Source organism: Neolamprologus multifasciatus, chromosome 6, assembly GCF_963576455.1.
Source record: "Neolamprologus multifasciatus chromosome 6, fNeoMul1.2, whole genome shotgun sequence".
NCBI classification, from domain to species: domain Eukaryota; kingdom Metazoa; phylum Chordata; class Actinopteri; order Cichliformes; family Cichlidae; genus Neolamprologus; species Neolamprologus multifasciatus.
Window position 1 is genome coordinate 4,269,944 of NC_140444.1, and position 23,612 is coordinate 4,293,555.

The following is a 23,612-nucleotide window of genomic DNA, read 5'->3' on the forward strand; positions in this document are numbered from 1 at the left end:
CCGCTATAATTTAAGAGAAGTGCTTATTTTTCACTTGAAATTTTTTTGTGGTCATTTTTATTAAGATTTTATTTTTTATCGGCAGAGAATAAAATAAAACCTGTCTTCCAATTCATTGCATTTGTGTGTGTGTGTGTGTGTGTGTGTGGTAGAAGTATCGTTTTTTGTACTCTGTATCGGCAAGTTCTCAGATCCAAGTATCGGTATCGTATCGGTTTGAAAAAAATGGTATCGTTGCATCCCTATTATAAAATTTTGGAAATTTAGCTGTGCTGCGCTTCCTTTTTCCTCAAACGAACGTCTTAATCATTTCTAAAGACTTTCTTGTATTAGACACACCGCGTGCAACACGTGACGTCTCACCTCTGGAATGGGATCTGAAAGCAGAGTGTAGAGCTTCTCGTGGGCGCTGTCGCGAACCCCGCACCAACGCGCCGGGTCAAAGTTCTGCCAGATGCGTCCCAGGCAAATAGCCACCCACTGGCGGAGCAAAGGATGGGGGTCTGACAGCTGCTCCAGGCAGTTTGCTATCAGGTTGCCCTGCAGACAGGCCTCCTGGAGGGGAGAGAAGGAGCGATGCAGAATGAGTGATGAGTGCATGAGATGCACAGATGTGAAGCTTTTGGTTATAAAAGCGGGCGCAGCTGCAGATGAGTATATCTGATGAATTTGAGAAAGACTGACAGAACCGTGGGAGCTGAAACAACATCACTGATTTACTCTCATTTGGATCAGTCGTGAGACGCTGGACTGTGGTAGTTAACAATAACCTTCCCGCTAAATCTAATAAAATACAATATCTGCAGTCATCTCGAGCAGCGCACAGGTGTGAAGCTGGGAGCAGACTTGTAGCTCATTAGCCAGTTAATAACCACTAACCTGTAACCTCACACTGTGTGATGGACAAAAAGATGATGAGCTCTGTGGCAGCATGACTTTTTCCTTTCAACCCATTTGGGCTTTAAAAAAAATCACCTGTGGACAAAAGGTAATTAGTTACCAAGTTTTCAGATGGTCCAAAGCACGAGAGGGAAGCTGGCGACTTTATTTAAAATCACCGTAAAGTTTCTTTTTGATTGAGTTTTTTGTCAGAGCACTAACAAGTGTCCTCTCTCTTATTTTCGCTGCTGTCTGTTTGACTTTTTCAAATGCTGAACTATCATTGATAACACTACAGACTCCCTGTCGTTTCTCACACACAAACGGTCACTATCTGCTAGCCAACAGTACAAGATAAAACTACCCAACCTACAGTGTTGTTCAAATCCTTCATCTCCACAAATGATGAACTGTTATAATACCCAGGACTCTGACAGTGTACTAGACTTTATTCTAAAGCACACGTGGAACATGGAAACGTGTCCGTCACTGTTTTTCACAGTTCAGTTTTAGCGACACTGTTTCTAAGCCTCGTGACTCTTTGCATCACAGTGCACGGCCTTTTTATCACGTATGATTCATTCCTAACACATCGATGAATCTTATATGTAAAAGTGGGACGATGCTCCTTAGCGCTCTCAAACACGCAGGATTACACGGTGGTACTAATTCATAAACTACCCCACTGGATCTGATCACAGTGTTACAATGTCCGGCAGTAGTTAGAACAGGAATGAAATATTTTGCTGCCTACAAATGGAATTAATTACAAAAGCCTGTGAAGTTACATTGGAAAGTTTTAAAAAGTATATTTATGAGTAGCTACGTCCACACGTACACGGGTATTTTTGAAAACGGAGATTTTCCGTTTTAAAAAATAATCCCGTCCACACGTAAAGGCAGAAATGAAGGAAAACGCTGCTAGGAACATGCCAAAGCAGCAGGTGGCGCTATATTCCTAACCGTGCAGAAATGTTGGCCAATCAGAAGTCTAGAAGCCTCGGTGGGAAATAGTAAACAAAGCTGGGGCATAGAAGCAGAACCGAGTCGTATGTGTGGAGGGACAGTAACTGTGTGTGTATATGTAAGCATTTAAACACTGCAGAGAGAACAATTAACAGTAACAGTATTGTAGAAATTCATTTCACCGAAACAATAACGTGGCGCACAGTGTGACGTCAAAAAAGGCGCACACCTTTGACGCTGTGTTTTCTGCGTTTTTCTCGTCCACACGTAAATGCAAAAACTGAGTTTTCAAAAATATCCACCCTGGCTGGAGTTTTTAAAAATCTGCGTTTTCAGTGACCAAAAACGCCGTTTACGTGTGGACGAAAGGTGCAAACGCATAGAAAAATCTGCGTTTTCAAAAATACCCGGGTACGTGTGGACGTAGCCTTATTCACATGTATAATATAGTGTTGTATAATGTATATGTGGTACTGTTAGACAGGACTTTCTTTAAAAAGACATCCCACACTCAGAAAGGATTTAACACTAATATTACCACTATTATTATTTTTATTAGTAGTAGTAGTAGTAGTATTAATAATGATAATAATAATAATAATAATAATAATGATGATGATGATGATGATGATGATCTCCTCTACATGATTTTTAGATTAATTGAAGATTCTAAATCGCCATTAGCTCCAGGTGTTAGTGATTGTGGTCACTGTTAGTCATGTGATGGACTGGTTCCCCATCCAGGATGCCCCACCCCTGCTGAGACCTGCAGGATCCAGCCTCACTGCAACCCTGAAACGGTGAGTGGTCACAGTAGGGTAAAAAGAGGACAGCAATCCTTTGGATCTAGGAAAAAAGTTGGTCATTTTTTCGCTTGAATTTTTGGTCTGCATGTGTTTTTGCTGAATAACTGCAAGTAGCTGCATTGACCAACCAGCTGCCTGCATATGATGCGTTTAGGGAGTTCTGTAAATTACAAAGAAGCCAAATATACCAAATATAACTTCAGTACAGTCTGACTCTGTGCAGTTTACAAAGACCTGTGTGATTATGCAAAGCTCTAGTAAATCTGTCATTTCTCAAGTTTTCTTGAAAATTCAACCTCTCTTACACACACGAACCGCAATAAACGAGAGGGGGAGAGAATCTTCTTTCGTCTCCAACAAATTGAGGCATCATAACAGCGCATCGTTTGTCAGCAGCTACACAGCGTAACCCTCCCCACCCCTAATGTTCCTCATCGTTCTCTCGGCTCTGATGGATCCTCCCAGCTGAACCCAGAGAGCTGGAATATTAAGACACCGTGGCTCGGTGACATGTTCGCAACAGCGAAACTGCAGTAATGAGCGCTGTTGTTGAAAGGAAGAGGAATAAATAATGGAGATGTGGAGCAGGCAGAGAGTCTCAGTGTAATGCTGAGGATCATCTATTATTTACACAGACCTGTGAGAGAGGTAGGCGTGCTAAGGACACAGGGATACTGGAGAAGAATGGCTGTTTCTGAGCTCGAGAGCACATACAGCTTTTATGATTTGTCACATTTATATACTGTAATGTCGAGACAGGGAGGAGTAGAGGAGAAGTGAATGAGTCAAATAACAGTCACAACTAGACAGAAAAATAACCACAGAGACCAGGAGCAGAAGCGAAACGGAGTGATGGCGGAATATTTCTTGGTGGAATAGAGTGTCAAGAAGTGCGTGTGCGTGTCGACTCCATGAAATGACGAGCTACATCCCTACATCGCACCCCTGGACGTTTGATTAGCGACAGACACAAAAGGCTTCTGGGACTGAACACCGGACGCCAGCAGCAGGCCGAAGTGACACCTGCGGTGATAAAGTGTCACCGCAGAGGTGGCTGCGGGACGGAAACGGAGATTGCAGAGGTGACTGTGGGTGACAAAACTGTCACATAACCAATATCTCCCAGAAATACACAATAGACGAGAGAGTGATCTTTCAAAGTGACGGCTGGCCCCGAAAGAAGGCGCCGTTCTGTTGAGGGAAGTGAATGAATATGTTCGCCTATTTGGATTTCTAGCAAGCAAACAGACGGCGATGAAGAAATACAAACGTGTTCAGACATCCTCCTACCTGCCCTGTGGTGTAGTTGTTCACTATAACAGCTAAAATGAAGACAGCCATGGTCCGATGCTCAGCCTGAAACAGAGAAAAGGACAGAATTAAGATTTTACGTCAGTTCCACTCTACGTTTCTCGTTTATCTTAAACTAATTTGTTGTGAAGCAGTAAGATAAAGTGGACCTATTATAGTTTAATATGCGAGTGGAAAATCTTCATAAAAATGCTGTCTAAAAAATTTTAGACAGCATGGTGAGCAAAAAATTCAGGATTCAGACTGCTCAGATTTTTGTGCACTTGGTCGACATTAACTTTCATGGTTTCCTTTTAGAGGCCAGAGATACAGCTCCAGGCAAAGCAACTTCACTGACATCCTCCGCTTGACCGCTTCAATTTATAGGGCCAGGGTCAAGTTCAATATCAGGTTTCAAGTTAAAGAAGGATAAGAGTCATCATGTGTTCCTCTCATGTCACTACACAGAGGACTGAGTTGACTAAAGATGAAGTTTGGAGATGAGGAACAAACATTTGTCATTATCCCTTTAAGACCTACCATAGAACAAAGTCCGCCAGAGCTTATATTATATTTTTACATGCTGTGGAGCCATTTTTGGGAGCATTTCAAGTTGCTATACATCAATACAACCATTACAGCTTAAATTTTAATAATATGTATGCATTAAGTGCATAGTAATTAAATAAATTGCAAAAAAGTGCAATAAACTACAAAAAAATTGAAAATCGTTTTTGTTTTTTTAACATATATTTCTAGTTAGAGAAATTTAAGAGGCTTATCCCTCAAAACTGTAAATACAAAAAAGTTGCACAAACTAGTTTCCCACCACAGGAAATTTATTTTGAGTGTCTTCATAGTTTTATTTTTGAAATACACCAATTTTTATATACTGCAGGAAAAACGAAAATAAATATTATAGTGCAAATTTGCAAAAAAGCAGCATATGCATCAAAATAAACTATTTCCAGCAGTGCAATATGAGTCCTAAGCATCCCAGAAACGACACAGAAAGTCATAAAGTCAAACATAACTTTTAAAAACACTAGTATAAGCTCATGAGGCCCTGATGGTAAAAAACTACATTTCCGCGAAAATGACGTCACTTTGGGTTTCGGGCAGGTCATGGCGGACATGCGATAGTTCGCGCTGACGTCTATTCTAACATAGGAAGTGTTACAAAGCGTGTTTCTGGAATATTATGTTTTTGGTGCTGCAAGCGCTTTTTATGCAGTTTTTGCAAAGCTATATGTGGAAGGAAACCGTGACCTAGGACAAGCTGATGGCATAAGATGTAAGTACAACTCCTCCAGTTTCATATGCAAAAAAATTATTGCGCTAGCTTACGTGGTTGCAGAGCTACCGGGATTTAAAAGTAGTTGCGCAAAACTGAGCGTGCCCGCTCTTAACCGGTTTTAAAGGGTTAAGAGCTAACTGATTAGCAGTTAGCAAATTATTTTGCCATCAAACATGGATCACGTGACTCTTTCTGGGTCACTTTGCTCTGTGTTTTTGCATATCGATAACAAAACAGTAACATTTTAGATAACTTATAGAAAAAACATAATGAAAACGTGTCTGATCGTTAGCGCATCCAGTTTCGGAACCGTTTCCAAATTTTATAATTGAACTCAGTAAATAAATGTCAATTTCTATAATAACGCAATATCATGAAAACTCTGAAAAAAGGGAAATGGCGAGAAGTCACAATAAAAAGATGAAACTAATATTATATTGATGGAATTTTTGCTTGTATTAATAACCTATTCCTAAAGACAACAGGCATATTTTTAGTGCTTAATTAACTTCTGCAAACCTTTATCAAACCTTTTCACTACCTACTACAGACTATTATTGTTTCTTAAGAGGTGGATCCTTCATTTAGGCAGAAAATTTACTAGAGAGACTGAAGAGTTTAAACACTGTTTTCAGAACGCCTTTTACAGAAAGAACATTAAAGGAGTGAAGTACAGCAGCTGGTTGAGAAATTACATGAAAGGAGTAACACCAGATAAGGAATAACTCAGAAGTCCACTTCAAGACTCCCAGCTGGAATATTTAAACAGGATTTTGCTTTCTTGATGACGATGGCGGATACTCACAGGCATGTAATTGTCAGCCAACACTGACAGGAAGTACTTGTGCCCATTGTCTTTCACCAGGTCAGCTTGACATGACTGTGGAAACAGAAAGAAGGAAAAGATGGTGGAGACTTCACAGCAGATATATTATGGAGTATGTTTGTTTCTTTCAAGCAGAGCCTCAAAACTTTGCATGAATACTGATTATAAATGTTATTATTGCAGGAGCGTACGGCCCCGAGCAGGGACTAAAATATAAAACATGGCAGAATTGAGATGTAAATCCTAGATTACTCCTAATTATTTCATCAGCGCCAGAAAGCTCTTCCAATGCCACATTCTGCTTCTGTACTTCAGGGTTTATCATGTTTCTTGTCTGTAACATGAAACAAAGTGACGTGAAGCTCAAGATCAAAGTCTGTGTCTGATTCAAACATCTTCGAAAAGTGTCGGAGGAGTTAAATCAGATAAATTATTGTAGGAAACAAGGAAAAAGTTAATTCAAGTAAACGAACCTTTTTCAGTCGATGAAAATAAATATAATAATATAGAATAAACTGGACTTTGAAGTGTGCGAGTGTGATTTTACGTACGCTGTCCACAGCGAGGATTTTAGCCCAGATGAAAACCAGCAGCGGCCGCAGCTCTCTGGCTGAGCTCTGAAGCAGCTTTAACACGTAGGGGAAGATCCCCACGGACAAGGCCTGGGAACACAGAACAGGCAGACACGGAGCGCCGGTGTTTAGAAAGCTGTATTGATGTTACCGTTATGGGTCAGGCTTTGCTGTTGAACCTGACCGTTCAAGTGTGAAGGCCGAGACGCACCTGTGGTTTGAAAAGTCAACGCGAACACCAGAATGAGAAGTAGTCGAGCACAAGCTGGGAGCTTGAAAGACTTGCTGAAAATACAACCTGGCTTTGGACTTATTTCACCTCCCAGCTAAAAGAACAAGAGATCCTCTTTTCGAGGAGCGTGCTAACAATTTGGCTATTATACAATATCCAATTAAATAAACTATCCAACAGCAATAACACCATACTTTGGGATTTTAATCTTAAACTTATATTGATCTGAATTACAAAGATTTTCACTGGAGGGTTTACAGATGCAGCAGCGTCCTGTTCATAATAAGATAATAATCTGGTGTTATACGTGTAACTAAAAAAAGCATACAGCTGATGGTTTTACATTCAGTCTTCAGCTGTATCTGCTTTCTCCCCAGCACCTGACTTTAACCCACTAAAAACACTAATATCTTATTTAAAATATAAATAAATTAACAAAAAGAAGACAAACTGCTAGCAGCATGCTAACTAGTACAGCCAGGTCCACTGCCCATTTCAAAATGCAAGAAATCTAAACAATAAGCTAATATTCAGCTGTCATAGTGTTTTTAAAACCTAAAAAATTGCATGACAGATATTTTGCACATCCTGACACAAGTCTTAGATTCTTCATTTTTTGGATAAGTGTACAAAAGTGAATATTGTCGAGCTTTGCAAACCTCTAAATCAGTAAAAACAAACTCAGTTTCATATTTGCTTTTAATAAAGAGATAATGATGTAAGCTATGAGAGGACACATGGCGCTCTCTGCCTCCAGTGCTGAGCACAGGATGGAGGGTTGCGATCTCATTCATGTGTCTTTTTTAAACATTCATAGCACAAACGCACCAGACTGACGGCCCAGGGTCCCAAATCCAGAAACCGTCCGAGCAGGTCCAGAGCACGCAGCCGGTGCACCTGACTCAGGAGGACCTGAAAGAGAGCAGAGGTCAAAGGTCGATGCTGCCGCCTCTGAACTGAGAGGAAGTCTAAGATTAAAGTAGCAGGAGGAGGAAGAACAAGAGGAGAAATGTTGTAGAGGTGCAGTAAAACAGGTGGCTCTCCCACCAGTGCTGCTAACACACTGGCACCAGATTTCACGAGTGGGCGGCAGGGTGCGTCCTCTTGGCTGCCATTTTATTCGAGATCTTACTGCGATACTGGTACGGGTAAATTCCTGATTGGGCTTTTTTTTTCCTGCAGAGAAATTTTGGCAGCCACTTAATCCCCAAAGGAAAATCCCCTCCCCCTTTTGAATGATGTAATTGGAATTCTTTTGTTGTTAATTGGGGTTTCATTCGAATTGTTTTTTGTTTTGTTTTTTTACCAAAGAGACAAAAATAACAAGAACATGCACAGATTTCTGTCCAATGAACTCATTGCCTCTGTTGTATGCTGCGATCATGCTTACTGCCGCGTGCAGTCAGCCCCACAGGCCGATTCTGAGCCAAGAAAAACCCAAAGCAAGAGAGACGCCAAACGGGATCACGATGTAACGGTTTTGGCCAAGTAGAAGTATTTTAAGGATGCAAATGTTAAGCGCTAAAATTGTATGCGTGTATGTTTGGTTGGACTAACATTATGTGCAGTGTGCCACAAAGCCTGTGTGACGGCTGGACACTGGTCCATCCCCATGTGACCACCCTGCAGTGTGTGTGGGAACAAGCATATGGAGGAACCCAGGAATACACACCCACACACACACATACATTTAGACATTTCCAGGGAATCATAACGTATTAATGACTTCCTCCGTGCCTTCGACCCGCAGGGCGTGACCACAGAAACAGATCAGGGAAAGACCGGACCAGGGATGCCTTCAACTCTGAGGAAGTGTGTGGGAACAAGGAAGTGTGTGACGCAGGTGCGTGCTCTGCAGGAAGGAAAAAAAAGCCATCTGGCAAAAATACTAAAGAAATCCTCCTGATCTCGGTTTAAAGGAAAAAAAATCTCATTCCTCATCCAGTCCCCACCCCTTTCCCAATTCTCTATATATTTTTAGATGCATAGTCAGTGTAAAAATGGTCATAGCATGGTGACATCACCCACTAATTAGTGAAGTCTCATAATGAAGCCAGGAACTGAGCAATTTCCCCACCGCCATCTCTTTGGACCCGGACGCGACGAATGAGCAGCAGCTCTAACAGTGAAATCAATCAATCCTTCCTTAATGACTGTAACAATAACCATAATTCAAAAACGAACTTAATCTTTTCTTCAATGTAACCTAAAACTACTGATTAAGCCCAATAAAGTCATCAGGGCAGTTTCCACAGAGGGCAGAGAGAAAAGAATCCAAGGGTCGTTTTCTGTACGGTGCTAGACAACTGCAAGTCTTTGCACACCCAGGAGTCGCCCCTGCCGGCAGCTTTAATAATAATAATAATAGTGGACTGCATTTATATAGCGCTTTTCAGGGCCCTCAAAGCGCTGTACAATTCCACTATTCATTCACTCTCACATTCACACACTGGTGGAGGCAGCTACAGTTGTAGCCACAGCTGCCCTGGGGCAGACTGACAGAAGCGAGGCTGCCATATCGCGCCATCGGCCCCTCTGGCCATCACCACTAGGCGGTAGGTGAAGTGTCTCGCCCAAGGACACAACGACCGAGACTGTCCGAGCCGGGGCTCAAACCGGCAACCTTCCGGTTACAAGACGAACTGCCAACTCTCTGAGCTACGATCGCCCTGTAAGGCACTCAGAAGCTACAGCCATCTTTAACATTGTTTACAGTCAAAGGAGCTTGCAAAGAAAAGCGTCTGGACTTCTTTAACCCACACCCAGTTTCACACCTTGGCTCAGGCGATTAGAGGATCATCAGGGGGTCCTTTTGTCCCTCTGTGGGGGGAAACTCCCACTAGGTTTATATCTGGGACTCTCCACCATTTGACCTTAGAACTGAAGAAGCTTCTCGAATGAGAGGTGAAACGTCTTCAAGCAACTTAAAGAAGTCCAGACGCTTTTCTTTGCAAGCTCCTTTGACTACTATGACCTGGATGAATGAGAACCTTCACAGAAACATTGTTTACAATTAGGCCCTGCTTTTGAGGCGCTAACTTTGGATCAGCCTTCCTTAATGCATCAGTTTGGCCAAATCATTAGTACTTTTTATAGGTCTATGGATGGAAGTTTGTTATTGATTACTGCAATTAATTTACCGATCTAGTATTTAGATTTGATATCTGTCCAATTAGGACTTGAAGAGCTGGATCAGGTTACAATGGGACAATTCAGTTTAACTTGCTTCGTCAGGACTCCAGTTGCTAAGAGGATAGCTAACATAGTATGCAGGAAGCTAACAGCAAGGGTTCAATAGTTAGGAGGTACTTTCTCTATAAGTTTTTCCTTTAATTTTTATTTAACTGGAAACTGCGCACATGAACCGAAAAGACTGAAAAGTTTCAGCCATGAGGTTTTCCCCCTTTGTTCTCACTCTGGTTATGTTCAGTGTAAAAGTTGGTGGAAACTCTTTGTCACACTTAAAATAACATTATGTTGAGGTCAACTCAGTCAAATTATCATTATGTTGTTTTAGCTCCACTCCGTGTGTGAGGGGTTGCACTCACAGCGAGACCAACAGCAGGGAAAAGAGAAACAAGCGTAACTAGAAACAGCAGCAGCAAACAATCAAGTATGTTCAGATCATTTATCTGATAGTTGATGTTACGTTACGGAAAAAACAAGGTGGTCCGAATCTCCTCCTCACCGTGAGGAATACAGCTTTGTGATTTAACAGGAGATTAATGTCGTCAGACACCACGGGCGTTGTATCGGAAATGAAAAAAGTTGGAAAGGAATTGATAGAGTGCTACACAAATAAAATTATCATTATGATTCCACACAGCCCTAATCATAAGCTCATTTTATGCAAATAAATATCTGAGCAATTCTCTAAACATGCACACACATTAAAGCGCGTGTGCATGTTTACTGGAGCGGCTCATGTGTGTAACTCCATGCTTCCCATCCCCATCGGTGCAGTGAGTAAGCGCTTCCACTCATGACGCTGTACGTATGAACGTCGACACACATTGCGTCACGTCATGATGCACCTGCAGGTATGAATCATTTGGGTGATACATAGAGAAGGAGATTAAAAAGAAAACAGGTGTTTGAGTATGTTGTTGTTACTATAGCGCCACAACTTGGAAACATTGTAACTCCAATAATCCGTCCTGGATGAAGGACTGCTTCCTGGGCTCTGTTGTTCTCCCTTTGCTCATTTCATTAAAGAGCGTTATTGATGGATTCCTGCCCGTTGCTCATCTTTTTTGTCACTCTTTGCACTTTTCAAATTGAGTCAGATTATATTTTGGCCTTTGACTGTAAATCCTGTAAGAACTCACCAGACTCTTTAGCTTCATTCTTATGCAACTGCATACTTAAATAGGTAGAAAACCTGTTTATGTGCCCATCAATTACATCACCGAGCAGGAAGTAGCCCTCACACTAGATGACATTGCCCTTACGGTGTACAGCTGCAATATGTTGTGTAATCTTAAAGGCTGCTGCTCCTTTCCTCTTATGTCCACATCAACACACACACACACACACTGTACCCGGTGCTTGCCGATCAGTCTGCCTTTTCCTCAGCTTTTAACGGCTCCCGACAGAACTGCTGTATGGACGTGCTGCTGCTGGGAGCGCGCTGAGTCAGCAGAAAATTACCATTCAACACGGACAGCTACTATGCTGTGATATAGCACTACTATGTACTGTGATATAATACAACAGCACAACTGTACAACCCCGCGGGGTGATGGTGGTGGTGGAGGTGGGAAGAGGAAAATGAAGCATATGACCGCAGTTACTCAGCAGCTGATGCGCTCTACGAGGATGTGCCAACATTTCACTCTTGGACCTTTCACTCTCTCCAGAGTGTGGTGGTTTACACGTTCGCCTAACGAGAGCCCGGGTTTGATCCTGGGAGGAGACACTAATGCCTCGGGGGATTGTGCCAATCAAAAATTCGGCGCTACCCGCTGTAGCGACCCCTCGTGAAATAAGAGAGGAGCTGCAAGCCGCTTCTACAAAGTTCAGCGTTTTTACAGCAACCTCAGAGACGGCTCTCAAACATCCTCAGAAAAAGAAAGACTTGCATGGTGTCAAGACTTAGAGTGTAGAATAACTACAGGTGAATGGCAAAAAGCCTGCTTGAAAGCCCAAACACAATCTATAAACACCCAATTTAAACTAATCCAGTATAAATGGTTAATGAGAACATATATCACCCCAACATTATTAAACAAATTTGAGCATTTTGTGGGAATGCTCAGAAATCCAAAGGTTTTGGAAAGGAGTTTTAGATGTAATTGCGCATATTACAAGTGTCAAGCTGAGTCTATGTCCTAAACTATGCATCCTAGGAATTTTCCCCGCTGAAATCCAGCTGAGCAAAGTTAACCAAAAAACCACAATCTTCTGCCTGTTACAGGCGAAATGTAGCATAGCCAAATCATGGAGATCCATTAGTAGACCACACCTGAGAGCTTGGTTATCGACACTGTCAAAATCCCTTGCTTTGGAGAAACTTACGTCTATGATAAAGGGTAAAAATGCTTCCTTTAAAAAAACGTGGGGAAACTTTTTGTTATTTTTGGAAAGTGAGGAGACGATCGATAGTGAACAGAAATGACTATTGACTATACTATCCATTCAACCTGTATGGGAGAAGTAGTGTTGCAGCTGTTAAAGAGAACCTGGGGGGCCTGTGAGTGCTGGACTGCTGAATAGAAGGACAGGAGAAGAGATGTGAAATTAAATGGACTGGAACTGAAGAGGACACAGTTTATCGTTGCAACCGCTAGTTCGGATGCCTCTCTAACTAACTTGACACCCTTGGACTAAACTTCAGCCCGAAGCCCTGGAATAATGCACTTAAACCTAATGTCTCACTATGTTATACTTGTTTTTTTCTGGAGCACTATCTGTTAACTCTTGTTTTTTTGTTTTGTTTTGTTTTTTGTTTTACTTTTTTGGGGATTTTTTTTTTTCTTGGGGGGGGGGGGGTGTTTTGTTTTGCTTTGTTTTATTTATCTATATACATTTTTTTTTCCTGTAATAATATCTGAATGATCTACATGGGAGAGTATGTATAACTATATCTATGTGTTTCCCTAACACTATTCATATACGATGTACATACATTACTATTATACACTCAAATTTTTTTTTATTAATTTTCTCCTCTATTTTATTTGAACTCTCTCTTCCTGTTGGTTAAAATGTTGTTGGAAAAGCAATACATTTTTTGTATTTTTAAATAAATAAAAAAACAACAACTATGTGACAAACAAAGTTCAGCGCTACAGAAAACATTCATGTTACAGGTTTTCTTGCAGGCTAAAATAATAATTGGTCTGAAAATAATGAGCTCAATTTGCAAGACGGACGACCTGAAGGTAGGAGTATGTTGTGCAATAAATTAAAAGAGACCTGTTAGCACTGTGACATTTGCAAAACAAAGACTCACACTGATACAGAATTATTATTGCATGTTGAAAATATAATTGCATTTCATTTTATTTTCTTGTCTTTTTCAAGCATTTTTATCTTCATCTTTTACTTTTGCGATCTCCGTTCCACGGTTTGCACATGAAAGCTGGATTTTTATATCCTTTTCTATAGTTTTCTCGTTATATTTGACTGGTTGATCTGCAATGGCGAGGTGGAGAAAATTAGCGTCTTGCTTTTATGAATTATTATCTATATTTAAATGGAAAATGTGGGCACAGAAAGCAGCGCCTCCTTTGCTCGCTTAGTTATTTCAGTGGCCCGAGTTCAGTTCTGTCCCCAGCCATTTGTTGGACATTTTACCCCACCCCCCGTTTGTCCTCAGCAGTTCCAGTCTCGTAAAGCTGTGGGTGTGTGTGTCGAGGTGTGTGTGTGTGTGTCTGTACCTGCAGTACAATTGGGAGCTGCTCAGGTGGGTTTCTGTTCTCTACGCCCATCGTCAACCACACCTGAAACGCTGTCAGCTGCTCTGCGAAGAAAGGACTGTGCTGTGGACACAAAAAGCAATGAAATATTTATCACCCTTTCAAATAATTTATTCTGCTTCAGCTTTCTCTCTCTTTCACACACACACACACACACACACACACACACACACACTCATAACGAGGTAGTCCTGCAGTTACAAGCCCATCATTTCATAAAAACATGAACATAATGAGCTCAGGAGTGACACTGCACTGCAGCAACAACATAAATCCTGATCTGTCATGATCACCTTCCCCTCTCCTCTCTCTGCTGTCATGGCACATTGTCTGATTGATTGGCTGCTGGCCGCAGAGTTTTCGATCACGCAGAGTGTTTGAATTGCGACAGCCTCGCGTAGACTGCTGATGGATGTCGGGAGGGGAAAATATCAGCGCTTCGCTGTTGGATGGTTACATTAATTTGAGCATAATCAAAGCTTAATAACCCTACACACTCAGATGCTGACAGAATTGTGAAAAGTAGCGCTGCTTACTTAAAGATGACACCTGTGATGCAACTAAAGTAACTACTGTTTTTCATTTGTTACTGTTGAGACTTTTGACAGACACAGACAGTGCTGTATGTAACAAATGTGTGATACTGTATACCAATGAGTGAATGTGGGTGAAGCTGTCAAAATTTATTAAAAATTAACGTCACAGGCTTGTAGCTCAAAAACTAGCTGGGTTGTTGCAAGACAAGAAATACAACAAAATGCTGGCTCATCAAATCCCAATAAATTCATAACAACATCATTTTGTCCTGAATTTGGTCTCTGCTTCCTGCTCTGGACATCACCATAATAGACAGAAAATAAAGACCAACATTTTTACACTGAGATAAACTGATTATTACATTTTTAAACGTGTTGCCTTGATAAAGTAGTTACTGTGATGACCAGAGATGGGCAGTAATCTGATTACTTTTTTCAGGTAACGAGTAACGTAAGGGATTACTATTGCAAAAACGGTAATTAGATTACCGTTACTTTCCCGAAGGAACGCTGCGTTACTGCGTTACTAAAACCGTGATTTTTTTTGCGAGAATGTCTCATGACAGTGACGTAAGCGAGTGCGACGTTCGTGACAACAGCTGTGTGCAGATCAACAATGGATCATATATCGAGTGCAGAGAGAGTATGAGCGTGCAGCGTTTAAAGCGTGGAAGTACTGACCTTACTTTGAGTTTGATTCCATAAAAAGTAACAAAAACATTAGCGTCCGTTGTGCGTGGGAAGAAAACTTCTTTTTACAGCGAAAAAAAACCCTAAACTTCCGAGCAAGCACCGGGAGTACGCTACCACATGATGGGAAACTCACAGAGAAACTTGCGGATTCTTCCACTGACCGCCGCGGCACACCTGCACCAGGGTAAACCTCCGCCTACCCCACTCCTGCTTTACAGGTGAAAATAGAGCAAAAGGGCCGCTAGTCTTTGACTTTATTTATTTTCTGCTGTGTTTTACTTGCATCTATTTGAAAGACTGAGTGTAAACACAAAAAATATTTTATTTTATGTGCTGGAATGTGCAGAAAATAGGTTTAAATGTTAAACTAATTTCTTCCAGTCAGAGAATGTTGCATATAATTAAATTTTTGCTTGATGCATAAAGTTAAAAGATTAAAACTAATAAAACAAGTTTTAAAAAGAGACTTTTCCATTTGATTACATTTTGCATGATGATTATGCAGAAAAAGTAGAATTGGGCTGAAAGATCTATCACTTTATCACCTATTCAGGTTGTAAATCGTGTTTTTAAAAAGTAACTAAGTAACTAAGTAATTAATTACTTTTGAAAATAAGTAATCAGTAAAGTAACTGGATTACTTTTTGGGGGAGTAATCGGTAATTAGTTACTGATTACCAACACTGGTGATGAATGACACAAATCTCCTTTTTTAGCTACAAATTACATAAAAGATCTTTTAGAAAGATTTATAAAATGCCATGAAATATCAAAAATACATAAAGAAATAAAGTTATTACATAAAGTAACAAAGATGTGGGGCACGAGTGCATTTTTGGTTCCATATGAAATAAAATATGACTGTCGGGGTGTTTTACAGGTGCTGGAGAGGAGTTAATTAACATGGGCAGAGACTCAATCTTTAAAATCTACCGTAAATAACATTCTCCTTTTTTTCTTTACTCAGCTGTGACAAAGTCCAACAAAGAGAGCTGAAGGAGTCAAAGCACATCAGAGAGGAATTAAAGGCTCCTGAAAGACGGAGCAGGCAGATCTGCTTTAGGAGTCCTCAGAGGCTCAATTATAGTGTTGGTAAGTGTTTTTAGCCCAAGTGCAAGAGAAAGTAGGAGGAGGAGTGAGTGTGGAAAACTGCTCCTGGGGGAGCGATGCTCACCTCCCAGGGCCAGGTGGAGAGAAGGTGGAGTTCCCATATAAGAGTCCTAACATGGGAAAAGCTGCTGTGTGTTCTGCATCGTTGTTGCAGAGTCTAGTAACCGCTGGTCGGCTCAATCTTGTTCCCACAGCATTATAAGCAATGATGCTGCAGGATTTTTGACTTTTATGTATAAGACTGTTATTAATTATAACAATACTAAAAACAGTGTCCTTTCCAGAAGCTCCAGCTGCTAACTTACTGGATGAGCACCTTAATTTGCAACTATCAGGCAAAGCTGTAATGTTTCGGATCTATAACAAACTGTGCAGTGTAACCCCAGCCCGCGTTGTGTATACCTATGTCAGATGACGTCTGGGACTCAGTCCTTTCTCTGGTAAACTCTACATCACTCTGCGCCCGTCATTCCCTGTTACAATTCAAAGTAGTCCACAGGGCCCACTAATCTAAATCCAAACTAGCTAAGCTTTATCCCAGTTTAGACCCTCGCTGTAACAGGTGTGGGTTTGATGATGCCAATCTAACCCACATGTTTTGGACCCGCCCTGCCCTGGCAAATTTTTGGGAGGTTTCCTGCACTTTGAACAAGGCTACCGACCTGAAACTAGCTCTCAACCCCCTACTTGCTCTCTTTGGTACAGCGGGAGAGGATGATAAGTACATTCACAGAGCAAAGCGCAGGGTGCTGTCCTTTGGTTCCCTCTTGGCTAGGCGTGCCATTTTGATGAGGTGGAAAGCTGCTACCCCGCCCTCCTATGTTCGGTGGCTTGCTGATCTCATGTCGTGTCTCAATCTGGAAAAGATCCACTGCTCCATCCAGAACCAAAAGGGCACATTTGATAAAATTTGGGGTCTCTTTCTGGAAAACTTCTCTAAACTTCAACTCAAGGATGTTCCAGCTGACTAATGGATTTGCTTCTCCATAGTGGTCTGTCTGTGTTAACGGGAATGTAAAGCTCAGTGATGGTGTACCTGACATCTGTGTGGTTCCTATGGTCCGGGCTACTTAATATCATAATATTAATTCCTCCAGGGCTGGGGCTTTTATTTTGTTTTGTTTGGGGGGGGGGGGGGGGGGGGGGGTCGGGTCCTCCCTTTTTGGGTTTTTTTTTCCAGTTTATTTTTCTTTTGTCTCGTTGCTTGTTTGGTAAATAATAAGAGAGGAAAACAATGTTCCAACATGAGAAGTTCTGTTTTGTATTCATTGTAAACAGTTTGTGTTTTCAGTCTTCTTTTTGTCTTTGTAAACTATTATCCACAAATACTCAATAAAAATATTTTGAATTTTAAAAAACCAAACAGTGTCCTGTGGTACTGTTAATCCACAGTAAGTTGTCTATCCACATGGTCCTTCCTGGGTTTCTCAAGGAAAAGGAGAAGGAGAGTATGTAAAAAGGATTTAGGATCTTCTCCTAAACCCAACCAAGTAGTTTTGTCACATGAGCCTAACAAGTTTTGTTGCCTGAACCTAATCAAATCGCTTTGTTGTTTAAACCGAAGTAATTTTGTTTCATAGTCCTGACAAATTCAGTTGTTTAAACTTTCTAAAACACATTTGTTCCTTTAACCTAACCAAGTAGCTCTGCTGCCAAAACCCAATAAAAGACTTTAGTTGCTTAAACCAATCAAAGCTACAAGATCACAACAATGAAACTGGCGACCTGCAAAGGCCCTGAAAAACATCACTTATGATGTTGTAGGGAAAATACACCAAGACAGTGATACAGATACGCTGTCGACTCACACAGATACAAAAAAACAAAACAAAAAAAGTGTTACGATGACCCACATTTGTTAAGTCATCATCAGCTCAATCAGCTTTTTTGAAGAGCGCTTCCATTACACTCAGCATCTCCATCACGGCCCCCTGCCTCGTCAGTAAATAGAACAATAAACAGTCGAGCGGCTCAAAGTGCAGGGCCAGTGCTTTCTGAAACTATTTTTTATTTGACGCTCATACTTGAGTTATTAGACTTGACATTTTACAATGTAATCCGCCGGGGATGAGTGTGTGCGAGTGTGTTTGAGAGATTAATAGAGATGCTGTGTATGCGGGTGGTGGCGAACTTGCAGTGCAAACAAGAACAGTTTGTTGTTTACAGGTGTCAGTGCTGGACACATTCAAGATGAAAGACATCCATCAATGCTAGAGGTCCCCTAGCTTCCAAGCTTCATGCATTTAATGCCAAAAAACACAACAACATGATGCATCAGAGGCATCAGTGGCTCTGTGCTTATTTGTCTCTCACACACACACACACACTTACTCTGAAGGCGGTGCCCTCCTCGATGATGGTGGGCAGCTGAGAGAGGCATATGTCCACGGCCAGGTCCCACGCTTGCCTGTAGAGAGGAAACACACGCACACACCGCATGTAAGTGACATCATATGTCATGAGGAGGATCCTTAAATAACACTTATTTTCAGGACTTTCCAGGAAGAATAACAAAAAATAAATAAATGAATAAATAAAAATATCATAAAGAAACTGCCAACCGCATTTAGTAGCGTGGCATGGCCAAAGGAAGATCGCATTAAACTGTGGCACCGTTTGCTACCTTTACGAGTTAGAAGCTGCATATATCAAACAGCTAAGACTCAAAATTCTTTCCATACCAGGCATGAACTGAGACCCTGAATCCAAGAATTTAGATCCAGTGATATTTTCTAAAGAACAATGTGTGCTAGCGATGTATTATAGGGTAAGGACTCTGTGACACTTCACCTTATATCCTATATACCTGAACTCCATATGAGTCCAGGCCAACTGTCGTAATACCTTCATATGATTTTGTCCACAGTGACCCTGGTAACAAACAGACTACTTTTATCTATATAATTTTCAGAGTCTTGGAAAATAATTTGTATGTATCCTTCACCTTAATGCAGGAGCAACAGTAAATTTGGTGTGGTTTTGTGGTGGTTCTCCAGTCTTGGTGACTGTACACTATACATGTTTTAAACCACAATCAACATGGCTCATTTCACACAGCTCCTTATTATTGGGCTTCAGGACACTGTGTAAACTGGAAACGCCCCAAAAAACCAAACCATGGATGTTCAGAGTAGGGCTGCCACAAACGATTATTTTGATAGTCGACTAGTCACTGATTAGTTTTGTGATTAGTCGACTAATCAGATCATCATCCATTGGACGTAAAACGTACAGCTTATTGCAGCAGCAGCATCTGCTCTTATATAACTATCATTAGCTTACAGCTTTAAGTGTTTAAGGTATGTGCTAACTAAAAATAAAGACAAGATGATAGTTTATTAAATTTTAATAAAATTTGCAGATTGTTTCGGTGAAGTTTATCAAACTCCTTGCTATATTCTCGAGCATCTCACACTTCTGATAATCAGCTGTCTGCTTGACATTTATTCAGCTGTGTAAAAACTATAACTTTAATCTCAGCCAAACCGATTTACTCAGGAACAAATAAAATACTACAAAAAGCCAAACAATAACATTTTTAAGTTATCTAAGTGACTTATATATATTTAACCTGAGTAGCGAAAGACAGCGGTGGGTTTGAAAACGATTTGCCGGCAGTCCGGTGTTCTCACGGCTCTAGTTAGCCTAGCCCCCGGCTAGCTATCAAGCTAGTGGGTAACAGACATCTCTGAAACGTCGGAGCGCTTTTGAAAATATGTGGTGTCTTGATAAACTGAGCAGATATTTGAGGTTTACACAGCTACATTCTCGCCTGAAAATATGTTAAACGTTTATTTTGTGACCCAGAAAGAATAATAAGAGTAATATTAAAACTAACTAGCTGCCGCCATTGTTGACAACTGTTCTGGGCTGCGCTATGAATTATGGGACACAGCTTCTTCTTGGGGTTTAACGGCAGCTGGCATTCCTTGTACATGCAGTGCTGCCATCTTCTGTTTCAGTCCGTTATTACACTCTTAAATCCTACTACTTATTCCTGCGTCTTTTGTGATCTTACAAAGCTTCAAACGAAGCGTCGACTATTAAATCAGTCGTCGACGATTTTGATAGTCGATGTAATCATGACTAGTCGACTAATCGTGGCAGCCCTAGTTCAGAGTGGTGGACAACTTCCAAAAATTTCCAAAATAGTTCTTTACATAACAGAAATAGTCTTGATACAGATTCTCTGGCCTTTAATTTATTCCATTTTTAACCAAAATACATGTAAATATTACATTTTATTGCTAAAGACTTGGCAGTGATTTCACTATTTACTGTTTTTTAACCTCTTGGTATTCTCCAGATTAACCTGAGTCTTGTCCAGGGTTGGAGGTAAGCTTGGGTTGGGTTTTGTTTCAGCACCATCCTCAAAAGGTAAACTCTCAGATCTACTGATTCTCATGTAGCCCCAAGCAGAATCAACAAAAGCAGGTCATAAACCAGACCTGGGCCATTTTTTCCATCCTGCCACTAACACTCATTTTGCTCAGCTCACGTTTTCTCCCTCGCACTCCTCATCATGCACACGGGCTTCTTTAAATTCGCAGCCTGAGGTCCTGAGGAGGGCAGTGAGGAGCCTTTAATCCCGTTGGAAACACAAGCTCTTCTCTCATGGCCATCATTTCTAATTCATGGGGTTATGTAACTCACATCAAACCTTATCACAGCTTCTCTTTTCTCTTTCTGCCTGTCTCTCTTCTCCCTTCACTTTCCAGCTCCTTCTTATTGCAGAAAATTGAACTGTGGACCTCGATGGGGCTTTTTCCCCTCAGTTAACAGGAGTCGGGGGTTGAGTCATGTTCCCAGTCGATACGTAGCAACGTAATGTGATGCTGAACCACTGATGCTGAGTTCACTCTGTCTGAGACTCCTGCTTTAATGGCCTTTCCCATTATCTCAATGTGATATAATAGAGTTGCACTCTTGGTCAACATCACATTGTTAAAGACATACAGTGGGGCAAAAAAGTATTTAGTCAGCCACCGATTGTGCAAGTTCCCCCACTTAAAATGATGACAGAGGTCAGTAATTTGCACCAGAGGTACACTTCAACTGTGAGAGACAGAATGTGAAAAAAAAATACATTAATTCACATGGTAGGATTTGTAAAGAATTTATTCGTAAATCAGGGTGGAAAATAAGTATTTGGTCACCTCAAACAAGGAAAATCCCTGGCTCTCACAGACCTGTAACGTCTTCTGTAAGAAGCTTTTCTGTCCCCCACTCGTTACCTGTATGAATGGCACCTGTTTGACCTCATCATCTGTATAAAAGACACCTGTCCACAGCCTCAACCAGTCAGACTCCAAACTCCGCCATGGCCAAGACCAAAGAGCTTTCGAAGGACACCAGGAAAAGAATTGTAGACCTGAACCAGACTGGGAAGAGTGAATCTACAATAGGCAAGCAGCTTGGTGCGAAAAAATCAACTGTGGGAGCAATCATCAGAAAATGGAAGACATACAAGACCACTGATAATCTCCCTCGATCTGGGGCTCCACGCAAGATCTCATCCCGTGGGGTCAAAATGATCATGAGAACGGTGAGCAAAGATCCCAGAACCACACGGGGGGACCTGGTGAATGACCTGCAGAGAGCTGGGACCAAAGTAACAAAGGTCACCATCAGTAACACACTACAACGGCAGGGAATCAAATCCCGCAGTGCCAGACGTGTTCCGCTGCTGAAGCCAGTGCATGTCCAGGCCCGTCTGAAGTTTGCCAGAGAGCACATGGATGATACAGCAGAGGATTGGGAGAATGTCATGTGGTCAGATGAAACCAAAGTAGAACTTTTTGGTATAAACTCAACTCGTCGTGTTTGGAGGAAGAAGAATACTGAGTTGCATCCCAAGAACACCATACCTACTGTGAAGCATGGGGGTGGAAACATCATGCTATGGGGCTGTTTTTCTGCCAAGGGGACAGGACGACTGATCCGTGTTAAGGACAGAATGAATGGGGCCAAGTATCGTGAGATTTTGAGCCAAAACCTCCTTCCATCAGTGAGAACTTTGAAGATGAAACAAGGCTGGGTCTTCCAACATGACAATGATCCAAAACACACCGCCCGGGCAACAAAGGAGTGGCTCCGTAAGAAGCATTTGAAAGTCCTGGAGTGGCCTAGCCAGTCTCCAGACCTCAACCCCATAGAAAATCTGTGGCGGGAGTTGAAAGTCCGTGTTGCTCGGCGACAGCCCCAAAACATCACTGCTCTTGAGAAGATCTGCATGGAGGAATGGGCCAAAATACCAGCTACTGTGTGTGCAAACCTGGTAAAGACCTATAGTAAACGTTTGACCTCTGTTATTGCCAACAAAGGTTATGTTACAAAGTATTGAGTTGTATTTTTGTTATTGACCAAATACTTATTTTCCACCCTGATTTACGAATAAATTCTTTACAAATCCTACCATGTGAATTCATGGATTTTTTTTTCACATTCTGTCTCTCACAGTTGAAGTGTACCTCTGGTGCAAATTACTGACCTCTGTCATCATTTTAAGTGGGGGAACTTGCACAATCGGTGGCTGACTAAATACTTTTTTGCCCCACTGTAATGGACCCACTGATGAATGTGTAACATGCAAACATGCAATGCAGCATGTAGGTAGAAAGCATTTGTGGCTATTCCAGCTTCTGTCAGCTGCTGCAAAAACAGAAGCATATATCAATTCAGGAGCCGGTGTAGTCGCCTACCGGTGAAAACACACACTACTGCTTTATTAAGAACAGATGCTGCTCGTTTTACAGTGTTGGTGCCATATGAGACCTAATTTTTGACGTACTAGCCCTGATTATTAGGGGTGCAACGATACACAAAATTCACGGTTCGGTTCAGTTCGATATTTTTTCGATATAAAAAAATGTTCATGCTTTTTTAATGTCATTTATTAAAATTATAAATATATATTTTAACCCAAAAGTACCGTTTTTAAATTTAATTTTCCTGAAACAACAAAGTAAAAAAAAATAAATCTATCTGATCGAGAAATCACTCATCTTTGGAAAAGAGAGTTTATTACAGTGAAATAGCACTTTCCAAAATAAAAGCTATACTACAAGCTTCTTCTGGGCTATATTCTCAGCAGCATATTAAACATATCAGGTCCCCATAAGGAGAATCATGTGCTAACGGCTGTCTAAATGACTCGGGTAAAGTTTGTAGCATGCGTGCTTGTTGTTTTTGTCTGCTTCCACTTGTCTTTGCACTAGGTGCAGTCATATTTGTTGTGTTCCCACTAGTGCTGTCAGCGTTAATCTGAAATGACGTTAACGCAACAACACGGCAAATCTCCGTTAACGAGCTACGGCGGATCGCCCCGTGCCTGGGGCTGGACGGCCAACACGTTAACGAGCTAACTGCGCTAACGCACTAGTTCCCACCCATGTAATTGAGCATTGCGTGGCACATCCGACATACTGTTTTACTTTTGTCCATGACACGCTTACCTTCAGGGTCATACTTCACATGAAGACCAAA

The 23,612-nt window shown here is 41.3% G+C and overlaps 1 protein-coding gene across 6 annotated transcripts in view; it reads right to left on the reverse strand.

Annotated features, from left to right (window-relative positions):
• Positions 1-23,612, reverse strand: part of rptor (regulatory associated protein of MTOR, complex 1) — a 258,024-nt gene that overhangs the window by 71,321 nt on the left and 163,091 nt on the right. For all 6 annotated transcript variants that reach the window (XM_085162736.1, XM_085162737.1, XM_085162739.1 and 3 more), the window contains exons 11-17: positions 18,459-18,534; positions 13,750-13,851; positions 7,697-7,780; positions 6,616-6,726; positions 6,044-6,118; positions 3,942-4,007; positions 364-555 (exon numbers count right to left, since the gene is read on the reverse strand). In XM_085162736.1, the coding sequence (XP_085018862.1) occupies positions 364-555; positions 3,942-4,007; positions 6,044-6,118; positions 6,616-6,726; positions 7,697-7,780; positions 13,750-13,851; positions 18,459-18,534 (706 nt within the window). The remainder of the gene's footprint in view (positions 1-363; positions 556-3,941; positions 4,008-6,043; positions 6,119-6,615; positions 6,727-7,696; positions 7,781-13,749; positions 13,852-18,458; positions 18,535-23,612) is intronic.